Source organism: Carlito syrichta, unplaced genomic scaffold, assembly GCF_000164805.1.
Source record: "Carlito syrichta isolate Samal-C Ts95f unplaced genomic scaffold, Tarsius_syrichta-2.0.1 Scaffold311717, whole genome shotgun sequence".
NCBI classification, from domain to species: domain Eukaryota; kingdom Metazoa; phylum Chordata; class Mammalia; order Primates; family Tarsiidae; genus Carlito; species Carlito syrichta.
In genome coordinates, this window is record NW_007255813.1 from 408,022 (window position 1) to 429,644 (window position 21,623).

At 41.3% G+C, this 21,623-nt stretch overlaps 2 protein-coding genes across 2 annotated transcripts in view; one reads left to right on the forward strand and one right to left on the reverse strand.

Annotated features, from left to right (window-relative positions):
- Positions 1 to 3,951, forward strand: part of SCRN1 (secernin 1) — an 84,231-nt gene extending 80,280 nt beyond the window's left edge. Inside the window, exon 8 of the mRNA XM_021718023.1 lies at positions 3,696 to 3,951. The gene's annotated coding sequence lies outside the window, so the exon portion shown is untranslated. The remainder of the gene's footprint in view (positions 1 to 3,695) is intronic.
- Positions 1 to 21,623, reverse strand: part of WIPF3 (WAS/WASL interacting protein family member 3) — a 77,626-nt gene that overhangs the window by 28,660 nt on the left and 27,343 nt on the right. The window contains exons 2-4 of the mRNA XM_021718024.1: positions 8,414 to 8,546; positions 4,513 to 4,644; positions 8 to 109 (exon numbers count right to left, since the gene is read on the reverse strand). Coding sequence (XP_021573699.1) covers positions 8 to 109; positions 4,513 to 4,644; positions 8,414 to 8,546 — 367 coding nt within the window. The remainder of the gene's footprint in view (positions 1 to 7; positions 110 to 4,512; positions 4,645 to 8,413; positions 8,547 to 21,623) is intronic.

The following is a 21,623-nucleotide window of genomic DNA, read 5'->3' on the forward strand; positions in this document are numbered from 1 at the left end:
GCATGGCCTAGCCTGGGAGACGCAGGGGGGTTAAGCGGGCCGCTGATGGCTTTGGTGGGCAGCCTGGGAGAAGGCGCTCGGGAGCCAGGGCCCTGCCCTGTCTTGCCGCCTGGAGGGGAAACAGATTTGGGTGAGCTTAGCAATAAAGGAAGAATTCCCAAGTGTGTGGGCGGCACTCCGGACACTCAAGCCTGCCTAAGTAGGCTGTGTGGTGGATACCTTTTCTGCATGTCCACTGAGGCCTCAGGAGCCACAGCTGTGACTTCGAGGTCCTTCGCAGCAACAATGTGCTGTCCTCCAAACAAGCCCAGATCTGGCCACCAGCCTTCCTATCCATGCCATCTCTGCTGTCATCTACCAAGGGCCACAGCGTCTCCTAGCCCAGGGCACTGAACTGTCCTGACCTCCATTGAAGGCCACCCTCGCACTCATTCACCAATACCTGCTAGGTCCTTATGCTCTAGTTTGGATCTGCAGGTGAACCACCCAGAAGTCCTGTCCAGGGAGGTTTTCCACACTCCCAGTATTTTGTGAACAAGGACTTTGTTTCTGTAGTGAGAGCAGAAAATCCACGATTCCCTGAATACATACAGTAAGTCAGGAAGGAGACACTTACCCTTGACAATCCAGGTCCAATGACCTTGAACCCTCTTTCCCAAAGACTTGTACTAACTTCCAATGGCCTCCTAGCTTTCTCGCCCTATAAATCCTTCGTTGCATCTGAGCTAACTTAAAATTCAGTTCCTCTTTTGAATTCAAACAGCAAATTGCTCACAGTAAGCACTTGTTTTTGGTGAACTTCATGGAAGACTGGCATGGAGCTTGGTCCTGGGAAGGGGCCTCAGCACAACCCTGCACCACTCTGCTAGTTCTCACTCTTTCTTCTCCATGTCTCTCTCTAAGAAGAAAAAAGTTCCCTTCACTGTTTGCTGCATAGAAGTTCTGCAGTTACTGCTTAAGTATGTCCTTGGAGTATCATTGTCAGCTCAGGAGGCATATTAAACTTTTCTTCCAAATATAGAGCTCTTCCTAAAAAGAATTCCGGGGAATATGTTTGTGTGTGTGTGTGTGTGTGTGTGTGTGCCTATTTTAGCACTTCTGTATTTTATAATCCCGTTGACAACATGTGGAAAACATTTGAAAAAATGGTGGCTTCTTACTCTGCCACCTTCCTGGGTGTTGCAGCATAGGAAATGCAGCTTTCACTTCAGATTCTAAACCCTAGCATCGGTTGGGGGTTCTGAACTTTTCAGGGTCAAGTCTCCAGTGTGTTTACCCAAGTAGGTGCTAAGTCATACCTGAAGTACTCGATGTCAAAATCCAGGTCAATAAGGTGTGGCAGAGGTGACTCTGGGAGCCAAATCTAAGTGGGCAGGACCTTGTTATCCACTTTCCAAATGAGAGACCCTCTGGCTATGATGTGACAGTCACCTGGACAACAATACTATGGAATGGCCATTCTTAAGGCAAGGTGATGATATTATTCTTCTGTTGAGGATCCTCTTTGAGGTGATTCCAGAAGAAATAATGTCTTTGCACTGATGCACCCACCTTGGCCGACTCGATCCCCCTCGAGGTCAAAGGCTGGTGATGCCAGAACAGCTGACCGACTTCGACCAGGGGTAGAAGGCCCTGATACCTTGCCCTTCCAGTGATAGGATCTACCATCTGCAACTCCTACGTCAGACATTTTATGTGATTTCTGAGGCAGGTGCATTAGTTCAGAGATTTCTGTCTAAAGGTTCTCAAACCTGTTTACAAAATACACAGAGATGCCAATGGAGAACCTAGGCAACTCTCTAAACAAGGTGAAGCCCACCTGTAAGTCCAGTTGCTGAATGAAATGGAAAGAGATAATAAGTTGGAAAAAGAGACTACTCTTAAATAATCTATTCAAACTTTTTTTTTTTTTTTAAGTCATGGTCTCACTCTGTCACCCAGGTGGAGTACAGTGGCATGAGCCCTGCGCTCAGGCGATCCTTCTGCCTCAGTCTCATAAGTAGCTGGGACAACAGGCATGCACCAGCACACCTGGCTAATTTTTTAATTCTTTTTTTTTTTTTTTTTTAGAGATGAGGTCTTGCTATGTTGCCCAGGCTGTTCTTGAACTCCTGGGCTCAAGTAATTCTCTTGCCTCAGTCTCCCAGAGTGCTGGGATTACAGGCATACTAAGGCAGTGAACAAAACACAGTCCCTGCCTTCATGGAACTTACATTTAGAGGGATAAGACAGACCATAAACAAGTAAACCAGTGAAGATATAATAAATGGTAATAAGCAATACAAAGAAAATAAATCAAGTTAAAGGACAAGTGGAATGAAGGGACGGGACTGATCTTTTATATGGGATGAAGAGTGAAAACCTCACTGATATGTTGATCAGGCGCCACTTGAGCAGAGACCTGCAGGAAGAGAGAGAGAGTGGGCTACATGGACACTTGGGAGAAGAGTCTTTTAGGACAAGAGAGCAGCTGATACAAGGGGCCTGTGGCAGCAACATACCTGGCGTGTGCAAGAGTAGCCAGAAGAACAGTGAGGGTGGAGCGGAGGGCAAGAGCCAGCAAGAAAGGTGGGCAGTAAGATCAGAGAGGCAGCAAAGGCCCAGGTCCTTTTATCTGACTGACAAGAGGACCATTGGGAAAGTTCCAAGAGAGGAGAGCCATGGCCTGTCTTCCTCTGACATGGTACCTATCCATGCATTTAGTTGTTGGCTTTCTCCTTGAGTTTCTATCCTGTAGCTGGCATCACTAGTCACTTCTTTAAGGAGCTTGATCCCTAAAGAGATAAATTCGTGCCTTTCCCAACACGGCAAGCTCAAACATCTGACCCTCGTGTCCCATTGGACATATAGACAAATGGGAATACTGCTGGCTTCTTTTGGCTGGTCCCTACAAAAGCCTGACTGGGGTTATTTTTCCCATCTTTATTTCTATGAAGAGAAACTGGTGGCAGCTGTCTATTCCAAAGGACATTTGTTTGCTAGCACTGAGGAACTTTGAAAAATTAGAGGGCCCTGAAGAATATCTACTCTGTTTATTGAGGAAGACCTTAGCAATACCTTTCGTGCCAAACCCTCAGCAGAAATGAAGAAAAGAAAATGGTGCCTGAGAAGGTTCAAGTTGAATCTCAAAGCCTACTAGAGTCCTTATCTTTGCTGGACTTTTTCAGTGGGTGAAGACAGTGAATGCTTCCCATAATGTGAAACAGTCACAGAGGCCACTGAAAAAGTTAACAAGTCATATGGTGGAAGATGTGGGACCAGGAATGTTTGGACCTTGATATTTCCCAGATTAGTGATATTTCTGGAGCTTATTCACCTGCTGGCTAAAGAGTATAATAATAGGAAAAACATTCTTTTGGTCACAGCAAATATATATTTGTTCAGTTTTAATGCCGTACTTTGAAAGCATCTGATGTCCACCAAAACACAAATGGCTGCATTACACTGATTACAAAAATGATCTCAATTACCCACTCATGTCTGATTTTATAATCTTTGAAATGTGATTTTTCAGTTCCTCCCACCAAGGGGCAAAGTCTGTTTCCCCATCTGTATCTCTGGGCTGGCCTTGGATCTTGCTTTGGCCAAGAGAATGTGATAGGAAGTAACACTTCCTGAAATTCTAAGTTACTTCCTAGTAATATTTTCAAGTCTAAGCCTCAAGATTTTTTAATCACTTCTGTCTTCTCTCCTAGAAGCCTGCCACTGCCATGAAAACAAACCCTGGGCAGTCTGCTAGATATTGAGAGACCATGTGGATCAGAGGCAAGCCAGGCCAGCTGTTCCAGGGGAGGGTCCAGAGACAGGAGAGATATGAGAAATACAAGATTATCAAAGCCACTGACTCACCCTGCAGTTGTTTGCAGATACTAGAGGAAGCCCATCTGAGATCTCTCTAAACTGCTAACCCACAGAATTGTAGACTAAATAAATGACTGTTTAATGCTTTTACATTTCAGGGTATTTTGTTACACAGCAATACCTAACTGATATACAACTCACACATTTCTCTTGAGTCCACAGTGATGTCACTATGACCTAATCCAGTTTTCACCTTCTGTCTATATTCTGCAGTCGGGGCCACCATCAACCCATTGCTAAGGACAACACAGTAAGGCATGCCATTTTTTTTTTTGAGGTAGGGTCTCATTCTGTCACCAGGCTGGAGCACAGTGGCATGATCACAGCTCACTGCAGACTTGAACTCCTGGGCTCAAGTGATCTTTCTGCCTCAGCCTCCTGAGTAGCTGGGACTATAGGTGTGAACCACCGAGCTCAGCTATCAAGTCATTCTTCAGCTATTACAATGGGATAACTTAAACAGGTTGATGATTTAAAAGATTCCAAGAATAATTTTGTGCTTTGGAAACTTCTAATGCTTAAGGTCCCAAGTACATGATCTTCTCCTATTTGACTGTTCACTAAAAACACGTCTCGCTTCCTGGCATGTGCGGACTGCCCTGTTGGTTCCACAAGTTAAGAGGTAAAGACCAGGTCTGAATTCTTCCTTACCTGCTGCATCTCTCTGGCCTGCTGGTCGCAGCACAGGAAAGCCACCGGCAAACAGATCTCCCAGTGCTGGGGGCGTGCTCGCACCTCGGGAGTTTGCAGAACCTCCTCCTTCTTTGTTGGTGCCTTTAGAACCTTTAGAGAGAAGAGGCAAGTAGACAGGGCTGAGTGGCCAGTTCTCATTCCCAGCCCTGGTTTACTCTGCCCTCATCAGTCAGCCTTCCCATTCCACCCTTCCAATGTCACCTTTCCACTCAGCATCTTCCCCAAGCATCCTCTGCTTTGATACCCTGCAGGCTCATGTGCCTTGGCCTGTCTGCTGCCCTCTCCAGTCCTACCAAAGAACTGACCGTTTGTAGCCAACCACGCTGAAAAGTGACCAAAACAAAGGGGCCTGAATATTGTCATTTTGTAGATGCCAATGGGGGAAATGGCAGCACCTTTCGAATTAGAAAACCCTAACAGGGTGGATGTAGAGTTGGTCTTATTTTCAACGTGTCTACGGAGAACTAGACAAAGAAAACCCACAGAGTTAATTCAGTCAGTTGTTCTGACTTCTTGTCCACAGAGCATGGACCAGAACAGCAAGCAGGATGGAAGGCCCGTGAGGGTTTATGTCCCTCAGGTCCCCAACCTCTCATGCTTCCTTGCACCTTTTTTTCATGGAAGAAAAAGCTCACGAGGCCCTGAGAACTAGTGTCGCAACATCCAGCCCTCCAGGTGCGTGTGATTACCAACTGCAGAAAGCGAGAAGATATTCAGCTTAGACAAGAATTTCTGGCAGACATATTTTCAACCTGAAGCTAATATGCATGGAGAAATTAGGGCACAGTGCCCACTGGTGGATGAAAGTGGCTGGATCGTTCTGAGTAGCAATATTATTATACATTACTTACTCACTGGAATGATTAAGAAGTGGGTGTTCCAATAAGATGAATTTCTCCTTTAAGCAGGCTTAACCAATTAGATAATGAATCTAAGCCAAAGCTAATTTTTAAAATCATAATCAATGGTGAAAATATTTATTTTAAAAACTATCCTTGTGTGTTAACATACATAATTATTGATAGGAGATAGAGTTATATTTTAAAAACTATCTTTAAGAATTACCATCATGTACATTATTGTAAAATATATGAACACATGATAATACCTTACATTACATGTTGAGCACCCCTTATCTGAAATGCTTGGAACCAAGTATTTCTGATTTCAAATTTTTGAGGTTTTGAAATATTTGTACATACATAATGAGATATCTTTGGAATGGGACCCAAGTCTAAACACAAAATTCATGTATGTTTCACATATGCCTTTACACATAGCCTAAAGATAATTTTATATAATATTTTAACACTTTTCTGTCTAAAACAAAATTTGTGTACATTGAGCCATCAGAAAGCACAGGTGTCATTATTTTGGTCACTCGTGAACAATCTGTGGTTGTTTGGTATCACCATTCCTGACTCTGAGGTTCCATCCCATCAATGAGCAATCATTTTCTTGCACTTACTCAGACATAAGTACTTAGCTAAAAATATGGGCCAGGCATGGTGGCTCAAGCTTATAATCCCAGCACTTTGGGAAGTCGAGGCGAGAGGATTGCCTGACCTCAGGGGTTCAAGACCAGCCTAGGCAACTTGGCTCATCTCTACAATAAATAAAAAACAAAACAAAACAAAAATAATGGGTGTGGTAGTGTGTGCCTGTAGTTCCAGCTTCTTGGAAGACTGAGGCAGAAGGATCGCCTGAGCCCAGCAGGTCGAGGCTGCAGTGGCTTTGAGCGTGCACTATAGCCTAGGCAACAGAGTGAGATTCTGACTCAAAAAAAAAAAAAAAAATTACATACCATTATATAGTGAAAATAAAATTGTATCCATGGCAACTAAGCAGCCCATCATCAGAATACCTGCATCAGCTGCTGAACAAGAGCAACAAAAGCAAGGGCAGGCTCTCTGTCTCCACCTAGGATGCTGAGTTTTGATTAAAAGGTTATCCATCTACAGCCATACCACCCTGAAGGTGCTGGATTTCATTTGATTAAAAGGTTACCACACACACTTTTTTTTTTTAAGGTAAGAAGAAACATGAGGAACAGCTGAAGGACCAGGAAGTGGTTCCTCTAGGAAGCGCTCTACTGGTTGCTTCTTAAAAATGTTTCCTCCAGAGTTACCTGCCTCATTAACAATATTTTGTCTTAGAAGTCCGTCTTTTATAAACTGACATGATTTATTGATCCGTTATGATTACGCTGCTCTAGTTCTTCAATAAGCGGCCATGTATTTTCACCAAGCGGCCAGCAGCCACTTTTTCTGCAGTGTTAACAACGTCATCTTCAACATCCCTTTCTGGCATCACCGCAGCACTCAGGAAGTTTCAGATTTGGGATTTTCGGATTAGGGATGTTCAACCTGTACTAAATAGTGCTGCATATATTATTTCAACTTGCAACAGTCTTGACCAAAAAGACAAAAGAGCAGGTATTATTATCTCGCCCATTTTGCAGATGAGCAAACAGCTTCAAAGAAGTTCCCTGCTTGGTCTGGTGGCAGAACCAGAACTCAGCACAGGTCATCTGACCTGACCACGAGATTTCTTTTACTCTGTAATACTCCAGAAGACAGAAAGTTCCAGCCATGTAATTCTCTGAGACAGAATTCTTTTTTTTTTCTTTTTTTTAAAGTTTTCTATTCAGTCTCTATTCCTTTCTCTGGGGTGCAAGAAAATGGTAAGGGTTAGAAATATAGCAAGAACACAAACAGAATACAAAAAAAGTCTTGTGTATGGGCTCATTTGAAACTTCTACAGAAGGTTTCTTTTTTTTTATTGTGGTAAAATATACATAACATAAAACCACATATCATTTTAACCACTTTTAAGTGTACAGTTAAGTGGCAATAAGTACATTCAGACTGTTGTATAACAATTACTACAATCCATCTCCAGAAGTTTCTTCTTTTTAAATTTAATATTATTTTTCAATTGACATAAAATAATTGTACATACTTATGGAGTACATACATGTAATCGATAGTGATCAGATCAGGATAATAAGCATACCCATCATCTCAAATATTTATCATTGAGATAGAATTCTTAATCTTTTTCCTTGTGAAAAATAAAACTAAAGCTTTACATTTAAAAAACTTTTTGAGACCTTCATTTTCTATCCCTGAGTTTGAGGGCTATGTTGACACAGGGTAAGCAATTGCTATATGTTACCCTACAAAGAACACACAAAATGTGGTATGTCCACACAATTAAATATTATTCAATGATTAAAAGGGAGTGAAGTACTGATACATGCTATGCAACAGCATAGATGAAGCTTGAAAACATTATGCTAAGTGAGAGAAGCCCATCACAAAAGGCCACATACTGCATGATTCCATTTCTATGAAATATCCAGGAAAGGCAAGGCCATAGAGAAAAAAAGTAGATTAGGGTTGCCAGGGGCTGAGGGCTGGGGGCTGGTAGGAATACAGAGTGAATACTGATGGATGTGGGCTTTTATTTGGGGCCAATGGAGATGTCCTGGAACTAGACAGAAGTGATCGTTGCAACAGAATTGTGAATATACTAAGTGCCACTGAATTGGGCACTTTAAAACGGTTAAAATGGAGAATTTTATGTCATGTGCATTTTATCACAATAAAAAAATTAACCTCATGGTAATTACGGAGTTTTGTTACTGTTGTGATGGAAGATATGCTGTAAACCACTTGCAGATCTATAAGGGAAGCTCTGGCTTTTCACTCACTCGGCCTGGCCATTGAGCAGGTCTGAGAAGACCCAAATGTGTGTCCTGGGAAATGACTGTGGCCCCAGCCAGGGGTTTCTGGTTGTGCCTCACTCATGTGCCTGTCCTTGGCTCAGAGGAGTCCTGGCCAGGCTGCTCACTTACTCTCGATTTGCGGGGCACTGCGGTCGTTGATCTGGGTGACTTTTCGCAGACGAGTCCCTTGCTGGATATCAGCCAACAGCGCACTTCGACCTTTCGGATCTGCCTTTCTCAAGTTGGAAGTGTCTGTGCTTACCTGTAAGGGAATAAGAGGGGGTTGGCTATGACTGCACATAACATTCACAGATAAGTAAAACGTCCTGTCTGCTGTACATTTCTCCTCCAGCAGTTCTCTGCCTCCCCTGTCCCATTCCCAAGACCGATCTCACTGATGTGGTTACCTACAAGTCTCAGTGGAAACAGTCTGGGGCCTTACTAACACCTGTCTCCCTGGGGTCCTAGAATGGACTGTTTATTTTAGATGACTTTTAAATAACTTGAGCTCAAGCTCTGGGAACCTTAGGGAACTCTAAATCATAGCCCCTCTTCCTTCTTCTAGGGAGGTCCCCCACTCCCACCTGGGCTTGGGTCTGTGTGTACCTGGTCCCTGCTCCCAGGTTCTGAATGACCACCCTGCTTGGTGTCCCAGATCCCCTTCTGGACCAATCATTGACTGACCCCCAGTTTGACGGTGTGCCCTGGCTTGCCCTGGAATTGTTCTCCTGGGCAGTACTTATGTCTTGCTCAGTCCCTAGGTACTCATCCTCCCTGCCATTGAGTCCTAGGTGGTCCATAGTAGGCTCATTATGACTCATAATTGAAGCAGATTTAGGTTCTAAAAGTTGGTTTTGAGGGAGGGATGGTGGAACAGAGGGGAGAACTGATGAACTCAAGAGAAACTGGGGTCCAGAGAGGTCAGAAAATTGGGGAAAAAGGGAGGTCAGGAAATTGTAATAAATGCTTAGTGACTGCCTACTCTGTGCCTGAATGTGTTACATTGATCCTCATAAAACCTTGTGAGTTTGAAGTGAGCTCTCATTTTACAGATGAGGAAACAGACTGAAATTGTCTGTTTAAGGTCATAGGTCTAGGGTTCAAACCTAGATAGGCTGAATCTCAAAGGCCTTGTGCTTTTCACTTTGCAACTATGTAGCTGCCAAGGGCACATGTTATCTTTGGGATAATTGTCCTAAAACCAGGGGTCCCCATCCCCCTGGGCTGTGGACCAGTACAGGTCCATGACCTGTTAGGAGCTGCATAACAGGAAACAAGCAGCAGGTGAGTGGAGCTCCATCTTCTGTCAGATCAGCAGTGGCATTAGATTCTTATAGGAGCATGAACCCTACTGTGAACTGTGCATGTGAGGGATGTAGGTTGTGTGCTGCTTATGATAATCTAATGTCTGATGATCCCCACCCCCGTGCTGGTGCACAGAAAAATTGTCTTCCACAAAACCAGTTTCTGATGCCAAAAAGGTTATTAGACCACTGCTCTAGACTGTAAAAATATTTGCAAGTATAACTCTTGTCCTATTCTGCAAGTAGCTCTGAGATCCAACTTCACTTCTACTGGTGCTTGAGCTGACACGACAGGGTTTTCCATGGATTATCGGAGCCAGGGAGCACCAGAAAGAACATGGGAAAGTTGATGCCAAATAAGGGATAAAAGATGTTGCAATGCAAGACACAGGCAGGAGGATTCTCTACAGATGGAAGGTTTACACCAAGCACATGACCTTAGTGATGGTTGAACATTTCTCAAAGCAAGAAATAATTCTTAGCCTCTGCTGTACAGGAAATACCATGTGTCTTTGGGTTTCATCTTAAACATCACCACTTTGGAGGCCTTTTCTGACCTGCAATTTAAATAAGACCACATATTGTTTTCTCTGAGGGTGCCATATTTCTTTTTCCTCAATCACATTTATCACAGGGTATTTACATTTATATTGACATTGTAGAAATCTTCCATTTATGATTAGGAGTTTAATGTTCATTGCTTCTAAGGACTCCATATCAGAAAAAATGATTCTGTTTGTTTTGTTCACCAATATATTCCCAAATAGTAGAACAGAACCTGGCCCAAGATAGGCTCAGTAACTATTTACTATACAAATGAATAAATGATGAAGTGATTGAACGGATGAATGAACCAGACCCAGGATGTATAAGTCACTGCCCTTGCTCTTAAGGACATATACATGTACCAGGGAAACAGGCATACACTGCTAGGAGCTAATCCACCATATAATGTGGCATATGACTGAGCAGACCCAGGAGTCCCACAGAGAGGAAGGCTACAGAGACTTGAGAAATGGCCATGTTTATCAGGCTGGACAGGCTTCAGGGAAAACTGACATCTTAGATGTTCCCTGAAGTAGAAATAGGATTTACAAATCCTTACTATAGCCATTTTCTGTTCAGAAAAGGACAAATCAGGTTTGCTGACAGAAGACTCATGGGCTCTCTAGCACCACAGACTAGAAACAGAGGCAGCTGTGTTTGGCTGAAATGTGCTGAGTCTACATTTTCACTGGTTGACTCTTCTGCATGGATTGTGAATCTTATGCAGGCTTGAAGGACACAATCTTCAAGGTCTGATTCTTGTTGCTTGGAAACATGCTTTTTGAACCCTTGAGAGGGACTTATGGATAATGGTCAACAAGAAAATTGTGAACAATGGAGCTCAACTCTAATGCATTGTCTATCTATCTGTCTTTCTCTCTCTATAGATACATGCACACACACACACACACACACACACACAAACACACTCACATTTTAGGAAGGCAGGATATTTCCTACACAACAGGCTTTAAAACAAATTCTTATAAAACATTAATACCATGAATAATTTTAAACTGCAAAGTTTAAAAAATCTCCTTTCATTTCATTGTAATAATTAATATCAAGAATAAGAGACCAACAGAAATATCATGGCTTTAGTCAAGAGGATAGGAAATTTTTTGTGTAAGTTTGGCATTACAATTTCAAGTATGCATTATGGTCAGGAATTTGGGGGGAAATGCTTTGTAATTTTCCTTCTAGGTATAGGATAAACAACTCAGTGAATTATAATATTATTCATGGCTCAACTCAGGTAAGAGTCTGGGGAAGGAGGGGATTGGAATGGTGCATTCTTTTGTTTATAAAAGCAACTGTGATAACAGAAAACCCTCTCCCTCACTATCACCTGGATGGGGAAGGGGGAGCATCTCATCCAATTTAGACTGTTTGTTATCAAAATGTATCCCCCACTTTCTGACCTTGTACACCCCATGCTTTTCAGGTGAGTGTTATGAAGAATGCTGCATATCCTTGAATAATTATTTTAATCTTAGTACCTACTTAGCACATGCCTCAATACATTCTTGACAATTCTACATGGCTGACTTGTTAATTAAACATCTTCCAAGTCAGCAAGAGCCTATGGCAAGTCACACTGTGTTTACAAGATGCAGTCCAGCTCTCTGGTCTAAGCTTGACATTCCTTTTCCTTTGCTGTTCTTCCTACTCCAGTGTCAGCCATGGCGATTTCCCACTAGAGGGCTCTCTGTCACCTGATATTAGTATGGTAGTCTCCAATCCTCTCCTTTGCTGTAAGGCAGAAAAGAATAACTTTGTGGCTAAGGCGACTGTATGCAGTATATTTAGACTTAATGGGTTTTGCACAAAAGGGCATATTCATTCCCACATTGAAGAGCGCATGACACAAAGACAGTCATTCCTACTCTATCTGCAATACTTGTTAACAATTCAACCATAATTTACTGTCTCAAAAATCCCCTACAAACCAAAGAATTCTTGTTTCTGTGGTTACAGGATGCAGAAACAGGAAAGAAAAGATTTCCAAATATTCACTGACATTTCATTCGACACAAATCCTGGTCACTGGTAACTTCACTAAAAATACAATCAAGGGAGAGAAAGCCACTACAGGACACTTTCCCATGGCAAAACTATGCATATACACACAAAAAAAGTTAAACATACACAAACAAAACAAAAAACAGAACAAAACATTACTTCAGAGTTCACTCTTGTTCTTTCTTGTTCACATTGTTATTGAGTAGTGACAATCTGTTGGGCTCCACACAAAGCTTTGGTGACTCAGTTTTCCTACAGCAAGCTTCAAAAGAAATACCCAGGATCCTAAAAGGATGCCACATAGTAGAACCGATGTGCACATTTGCTCATACTCTTGGTTGAAAACGCTGAAAAACTGAAATGTGACAGTAAGATTAGACATACAAAAATGAACGACAGACCTAACCTTGCTAAAAACAGAATTAAAAATAGGTGAGGGGCCTTCCCTCTCACCTTGATAAATTATAAAAGCATTTGCATATCCATTTGTCATTCAACAAATGAGTCAAACGCCTTATAGTGTAGGTTGGGAAAAAGGGATGGCAGTCCAGGCCAGATCAAAACTTTGAAATGCATATCTTCCTGCTATGTGTCCCACCGTCCCCATATGCCATCCCTCATCTGTCTGATGCTGGTTTCTGTGAAAAATGTGAATAAAAATCTAGCCTATTGATCCAAATCTAGTAGATCGTTTCTCTCCATGATGATCCAAACTCTATCATTTTAACACAGTTTCAGCCTTGCAGTCTCCTAAATGTAGCTTCTCCAATGTGGCTGTTAGACCTAAAATTAGTGCACAGGTTTCCAGGCACACAGGCCTGAGCATCACCCTAGTCGTCAACCTACTCCTGCCTTCTCAAACTTGGGGGCGGATAGGCATCAGCAGCCAGGGTACCTGCAGTTCATTACCAAGTCTGAATCCCAATATAGCCAGAATGGCGATGTCTACCTTCTGCTGCTACCATCTTTATGTAGGAGGACACAGAGAGTCTGGGGTCCAAAACAGAGACATGGAATTTTTTTTAAAGCTAACTCTCCCCTGTCAGGTCTGACACAATGTTCCCTGTACCCCTAATGTGCATAAGTCAAGCTGTTCATGAATTAGGCATCTTGAGATCTAACAGTTGCATACCACATTTTTAGAAATCCAAATATGCAATTCATGAACAGTTCAAATCCATGTACCCACTAACCTCCTTTTCTAAAGCCTGATATCTTCAACAAAGTTACCTACAGACCATGATTACTACCAGAGTACACAGTTGACTTAGCCAGTGCTGCTTTGCTTCTCTGGAAGTAAAGCAGAATTAGAGGACCTTTTGCAGGGGCTATAGATGATTCTGGTCCTGTTCTTTGCACCCATCAAAAAGCCCACCCATCAAGGTTATCTCATCCACTGGTGTGACTTTGGTTACCATATATGTTGCTACCTCTTTGCTCAAGGACCTAAACCCACTCAGACTCTTCTGTCTGCCTCCTTCCCAACAGCCAGCCCATCACCAGCTCCTGTTGGTTTTTCCTGAGTGAATTCTCTGGAGGAGAAATTCATACTCCTGTATGAATTCCAAGTCTCTTCAGTAGGCAATAATTAGAAAAATAGGAGAACAAATATTGGGGATGGGAAGAGTAGAAATGAAGAAATACAGAGAAAGAAAGATCTGATATGTGTGTAAGCATGGCTGGTAATAACAGATTTCAGATGCAGGGATCAGAGATTCAACTACCCAGAGTCATAAATTTAAGAGCATTAAACATATAGATAAGAGATCAGATTCTCGACAAAACCATGTCTTTAAATGCACGTGATGGCTATTTTAACTAATAAAATGAATTTATAAGTAGTTCATGGAAACTGTAGGAGAGAGGGAGCTTGAAAAGATGGTAAATGGAAATCAGTAGAGCAAACCCCTTGCGTATGTTGTCTTCATGCAGGCATTAATCACCTCTGGATTCCCTCATGTGGTCTTCATGCCTCCTGCCCTGCCCTTCTCCACGTAGCAGCCAGAGTAATCTTTACAAAGGATATGTCATTTCATTATGTCACTCCTCTCCATATGACTCTTGGCTAGATCCCTACTGTCCTCCAGATCTAACTCAAATCCCTCCACATTGTGCAAGACCTTAGTGACCAACCCTGACTTGCCACTCCTTGAGCGTGCCATGCTCACCTCCGGACCTCAGCTTGAGCTGATCTCTGCATTCTTCTTACACTTATTTCCTGGCTATCTTCCAAGGAGCCTCCTGATCCCCAAAGACCAGATGAAGAGCCCTGCCTGTGTTCCTAGAGCAACGTGCTTAACCTTAGCAGAATATCTGCCCCCCGATCATGCTATTCCACTCAAAACCTGCAATGATTTTCTATCTTACTCAGAAAAAAAAAAAAAATCAGAGTCCTCATTTAATATCACCTGCTGGGCTTGACCACATTTTCATATGCGACCCTGAATTTACCTATAAATGCCAGCATTTTCCTGCCCAAACCAGTGTATAAAGCAGTTCTACTCTGTGACGATTTTTCTCTAACTACATACTGCAGGTCTGGCGATATATTTTGGTAGTTATTTTTAGCAACAGTGAGAATTTTGACTCCTGTATGAATTCCAAGTCTCTTCAGTAGGGAATAATTAGAAAAATAGGAGAATAAATGTTGGGGATGGGAAGAGTAGAAATGAAGAAATATAGAGAAAGAAAGATCTAGGAGGTGTGTAAGCATGGCTGGTAATGACAGGTTTCAGGTGCAGGGATCAGAGATTCAACTACCCAGAGCCATAAATTTAAGAGCATGAAACATATAGATAAGAGATCAGATTCTCGACAAAACCATGTCTTTAAATGCACATGATGGTTGCTTTAACTGACAAAATGAATTTATAAGTAGTTCATGGAAACTGCAGGAGAGAGGGAGCTCGAAAAGATGGTAAATGGAAATCAGTAGAGCAAACCCCTTGCGTATTAACACCAGCCAACAATGAATCAGATTTGGGTGCTGACTCTGTGCCAGGCACTGTGTTAGAAGTGGGCAGTACAGTATGGGTAAGACTGCCAGGATCTTGTTCTCAGGGAATATCTGTACATATGCATGTATATGTGCAGAGGCATGTGTTGAATAATGATGTCTCAGTCAATAACGGACCACACATACGTTGGTGGTCCTATATGATTATGATACCATATTTTTTCTGTACATTTACTATGTTTAGTTACACAAATGCCTAACATTGTTTTATAATTGCCTACAGTATTCAGTCCAGTCACATGCTGTCTAGGTTTGTAGCCTAGGGCAATAGCATGTAGCCCAGGTGTGCAGTAGGGTCTACCATCTAGGTGTGTGTAAGTACACTCAGCAAAATCACCTAGCGATGCACTTTTCAAAACTATCCCCTTTGTTAGTTAAGGCATGACTATATACATATGTGTATATGATTTGTGTGTGTATATGTTTGAGTGTACATGCACACATATATATTTATACTTGTGTATATGTGTGTGTGTGTGTGTGTATGTATTTTTTTCTCATTATCTATTTTCTAGACCTGAGCCTTCTAGTAGGTCTCCAAAACTGGATTCTTACCTATTTGAGACCACCTCGAGATGATCATTTTTGAAACACTAAATTGACTCCCCTTCTCAAAATGCTTTAGTGGCTCTTCAGTCTCCACCAAATCAAGGAGTCCAGCCATCCTACCCCAAGGTACCCTTCCTTGGCTAGTTTTAGCCTCATTTTAACCGCTCTGGGTTTCTCCCATGACTCTTCTTTCCTACTTCCAAGCCTCTGCTCTAGTTTCCCCCCTCTTTTGAGGATGGCTCATGTCCCAGCCCTGCTATACCAAGCTCTGTACCTCCCTGTAAAACTCTACATCAGATACAGTTTATACAAACTTTTCTTTTTAACTTTTTAACTTCCTCAGCTAAGCTTTTCCCTGTATGATCTGCTTCCCCACCCTCAAAGCACATCGTTTATCATTCTCTGTAGTACTACTCATATCTTGCCCAATGTTATAGCTTGTATATATGAACCTTACCCTTTGTTTTTGAACACAAAAACAAAGCCACTCCCCTTTCTATTACCAATGAATCTAGTTTTAATTTTTAAAAAGTGTGTACAATCTATTCGTATTTTGTTAAAAAGAATTCCACATAAATCTTTGCCCCTGGATCTTTGACTCTTGCCTCCCTTGTTCAGGCCATGCTTCAGCCCTGATTCTTCAAAACTGTCTTCACACTTTTTATCCTTAGGTCACTCTGTCCCTAGAAATTCAATTTTGCTTCACTTTCTCTTTTTTAGTAATACTAATGTTCCCAGTAATGGGCCCTTCAGTAACCCAATTTTAAGACTACATTTTAAATTATGAGAAAATTTGACTTGAAAGCCTACCTTAGACCAGGAAAATACAATCTTGTGAACTAAAAAAAAAGCCAGAGCTAGGATTCAAGGGCCTGGCACTAGGAATAGCTAATAAATAATACATAGTTTGAGCAATGTCTCAAAACTGTTGAGATTTCATATCTTCTATTCATTTTAGACAAAAAGTACCACTAAAAAGAAACATGTCCCCCTCCCAGCAGATTAATTTGTAAACCAGTAAAGTAACACTACTATTATCAATTCCATCTCATCACTCTGGAGCTCCCATTTCTGTTAAAGGCCTTTCCCAATAGATCCAGACTTGAAACCTCAAAGATGCCTATGGTTCCTTCCTCTCTCTTATTTGACACACCCAGTCTTTCCCAGAGACCCGGCTCCTTCTCTCTAGTGTACACACAGAGTTGATTTTGGAGTCTGGGTAAGAGAATTAACAAGGAGGTTGCAACATGCAAGGGGTGACAATGATACTAGCGATAATAAAAAGAAACAGAAAGGCATTTGGATGTGCCTAGTACTGTTGTCCCAAGTACTTTGTGTGTATCATCTCCTTCCAAGGGCCCTTCAGCAACCCAAAAGTGTTCGTTATGAGCATCATGTCCAGCTTACCATGAGGCCCAGAGGTGAAGCAGACTGCCTACTGCTAGCAAATGCAGAGCTGCCCAGGGAGGCCAGGCAAGCCTGGCTCTCTCAACCAACTATGTCATACAGACTATTACGCCCAGGAAAATATAGAGGGCTGAACATCCATGAAATACAAGGCAGGCCTGCATGCAGATGGGCGGGTGGAGTGGTCCAACTGCTCTCTGGCCCGAGACCAGGTAGATGTTACTTCACAGGGAGTGTGAGCCAGGGCAGGAAGGAGGGGGCAGGGAAAGGGCATCAGTGAAGGAAAAGGAACGGTGAGTAGACGGGGCGGGGGTAAAGCTTCGAAGAAGGCTAGAGCCAAAGGAGCTAAGTGCGACGAGGCCTTTGCCAGGGCCAGAAAGGACGGCCAAGGCTGAATGACGGGCTCTGAGAACAGCCTGACAAGTGCATTAGATGTGCGCCAGCAGCCGCCTTGGCAAAGGGAGGACTGAGAACACTTAAAATGGAAACTGTGCAGAGTAACCCTATGCTGTGTAGCTGATACCCTCAACTGTAAATAATCTGCACCTGAAACTCCCCTGTCAGGTAACACAGAACCACTTACAGGCCAATCTTGCTGGTCCACCTGCTTATTTGAGTGTTGGGCCCCTACACTCCTTTCATGCCTCACTGTTGGCTGCAGGGCAAAATGCAGAGCCTTCAGCATAGGGCTTCCCTTTGTTGACTAAAATAGGGATTACGACCACTGATCACATATGAAAGGAGACACACATAACAAAAATAACCAAGAGAGGGAAGATTCTGAAATTTCCAGGAAGTTCATGATGTTTCTGCAGTATTGTGTCTGTACAGATGATAATGTACATGGATCTAGGCTTTCTTTTCTCATCATCCCTTTTCTAGCTCCTTTGCATGCAAAGTTCAACAGACATCTCTGGGCCTGGACTGGATTGGGTCCTAGGGAAACAGCGACTCACAGATGAACCAAGGACAGAATCAAAAGGTGTCATCCCCAGATCTGATGGTATTCTTATCCATTCCAGAACCTGCTTTCTAGGTTTCAAGTCTGGATCACCAAACAAGAGCTGCTCACCTTTGGATCTCACTCTAGTTCTAGGCTCTATCAATGAAGAGTAAAGGCCATTTCTTCCTTATCAGCAGCCAACCAGTTCTTTGGTTTGCAGTGATCCTCCACAGCCTGGTGTCTCTGTGGTCCATGCCGTCAACATTCTTTACCCCTTCCTGAGCCATTTCTTCTGGTGCTAGTTGGGTTTCCCAAAAGCATATTTACTGACCAGTTGTTAGGAAGACAGCGTGGGTGTGGTATCATGCAAAGAGCAGGGGTCAGTTCTTCAGTTTACTACTCTTTTCTGGTTTTTGCTGAGTTTTCACTTAAGGAAGCATCTGGGTCCAGTTTGCCAGAGGCCAAGTGTTTCTTGGTAAAGGAAGTCACCCTCAGAGGAGCCCATCACCCTTCTAGCAGTGAAAAGGTAATAATGAGGACTCCAGAGTCCTGCTATGTTGACTGAGATCTTGAGTCTACCACTTATGGCAGGAACAACTTAGGTAAGTTATCTGACTCTTTAAGCCTCAATCTCCTCATCTGGAAAAAACTGGGAAAAGAATAATAATAATAGCTACTACATAAGTTGTGGGGAGGATTAAAAAGGGAATCCATATAATGAACTTAAAACAGGACTTGGCACTTGATAATTAGTCAATAAATATTAGCTATTAATATCAACTCCCTCTAATCATTTCCAATGAACTCTACCTTTTCCTGTTTTAAAGTTTGCATTCCCTGGAATAAAGTAACAGAGTCAATAAAAATAAATCCCTGGATGACAACTGTGCAACAGGCCTAGAAAATAGTCAGTTCAAGTAAGAAAAGAATGGGATAAATTCCAAGCAAGAGAATGTATAAGAAGCTGGATGATGTTAAGCATCAAGGGAAGAAAGAATGTGTCTCCTCTCCCCCCCTACTCCTAGTAAAAACAAAGAGATTCTGAAACCCTGGAAAAAAGAAAGACATCAATTCTAAACAACTTAATAGAGTAAGAAAGGGGTTACCATGTCTTAACATATTATAATGCTATGAGTATGCTGGTCACAGGAGAGAAATGCAATCATACAATCCTATGTATTTCCATATGAGCAGTATGTATACTTCATAATCCTAAAAATACTATCTGTCAGAGATTTTTCAACTTTTTGAGACATCTGTAGAGACAAAGCAGGAAACCCTTAACTAGGGTGACATAACAGAAGGCAAATGTTATCATCTTTTGACTATGAAGCAGTTGATAGACTCTAGCAATATATAAAAGAGTAATAAACTACAACTAAATGTGGTTTATTCTGGAAATGCAATACGAAAAAATCTGGTTCAATATAGAAAACTCAATCAATAAAATCCAACATAATAATAGTCTAAAGAAGGGAAACCACATCATCACATCAATTGATGCAGAAAAAAGCATCTGACAAAATTCAGCATCCATTCATGACAAAAACTCTCAGCAAACTAGGCATGGAAAGAAACTTTATAAATCCAATAAAGGGCATTTATAAACAAAACAAAACAAAACAAAAAACTATAGCTAGCATTTTACTTAATGTTGAAAAAATTTTCCCCTAAGATCAAGGATGAAGCAAAGATGTTTTCTCTCTCTGCTCGTTCCCTCCCTCTCTCTCTCTCTCTTTATTTTAAAGATGTGGGGTACAATTCATGGTTAGGTATACAAATGGTCATTGTACAGATAAAGTTTGGGCACTCTCACTACTCTTATTGATCATCATATTGTAAATCCTAGCAAGTGCAATAAAGTAAGAAAAAAAAAAAACCACATACAAATTGAGAAGAAAGAAATACAAGTTGTACCTGTTCTCAGACAACATGATTTTTTTAATGTGAAAAAAACGAATAAGTGAGTTGAACAAGGTCATAGCATACAATGTCAACACACAGAACTGTATACGATACTAGCAATATATTACCAGGAACTGAAATTTTAAAAATATTTTAAAATAGTTCCAACTGCAAAGGAAATACTTATGTATATATCTTACAAAATATGCATAGTTTATAAATTCTTAAAACCAAAAAATGCTAATGAAAGAAAGAAACCTAAATAAATGCTGTGTCCATGTCTATGGAGGACTCAACACAATAAAGATGTTAGTTTTCCCAGGTTGATCTACAATGCAATTCTAATTAAAGTCCCAATAAGATTTTAAAACAGATAACAGACATGCTGACCCTAAAAATTATAGGAAAGGCAAAGGAACTACAATAGTCAATCAACTTTGCAAAAAAACAGAGTAAAGTTGGAGGATTCACACTATTAAGACTTCCTGTAAACAACAGTAATCATGATACTATGGTCTGGCAAGGGAACAGATACAGAGATCAATGGAACGGAATGGAGAGTTCACAAACAGACCCACACAAATATGGTCAATTGACTTTTGACTAAGATACACAGGCAATTTAATGGAGAAAGGACAATCTTTTTATCAAATGATGTTGGAATAACTGGACATTCACAACACAAAAATTTAACTCAACCTAAGCCTCATAGGTTGTACATAAATTAGCTCAAGATGGATTAGAGATCTAAATGTAAAATGTAAAACTATAGTGTTTTTAAAAATAAAACAAAGGATAAATCTTTGTGATCTGGGGTGAGGCAAAGAGTTCTTAGGCAAGACACCAAAAGCACAACCTATATAATATACCTAACGAATGACCCACAGTATTCTCACTTCTAAGTATTTACCCTAGAGAAATAAAGATGTATGATCACACACTGTTAAGAGGATAAAAAGACAAGCTACAGACTGATAGCAAATATTTCAAATTGGTGATGCAACAAAAGACTTGTATCTGGAATATATAAAAACCTTCAAAGCTCAATAGAAAAAGCAAAAACCCCAGTTTTTTAAAAAAGGGGCAAAAGACTTAAACAGATATTTTACCAAAAAGGATATATAGAAAGCAAATAAGAGTCTGAAAAGATGTTCAATGCCATTAGCCATTAGGGAAATGCAAATTAAAACCATGGTGGGATACTACTATATACTGAGTAGAATGGCTAAACAAAGCAAAACAAAAACCTGTCCTGTAGCATTCAATCTTACTATATGTTAATTTAGAAGATGAAAACAAAATAAACAAACACAGCTGAAAAATTTGGGAAGAGGAAGATAGAGAAAGAAATGGAGAAAAAGATAGGGGGTAACAATGACCTCATTTCACAAAATAGAGGGTAAAAGCATACTGTCAAACTCTGACCCAAAAAAACAGAGGTTTAAGTATATTCTTTAAAGTTACAAAGGTAACCACAAAAGGAGTAAAAATAATGCCTAAGGAGCAAAAGTAAGGAGGAAGGTGGGGAGAAGAAAGTGAGGGGTTATCTAAGGGTGCTAAAACCTTATCGCTCATAGCAGTAAGTCAACAGATGATGTCTCAGTGTGACAAATGAAGAAATAACAGTCCTGGCATATTATTTAGAGA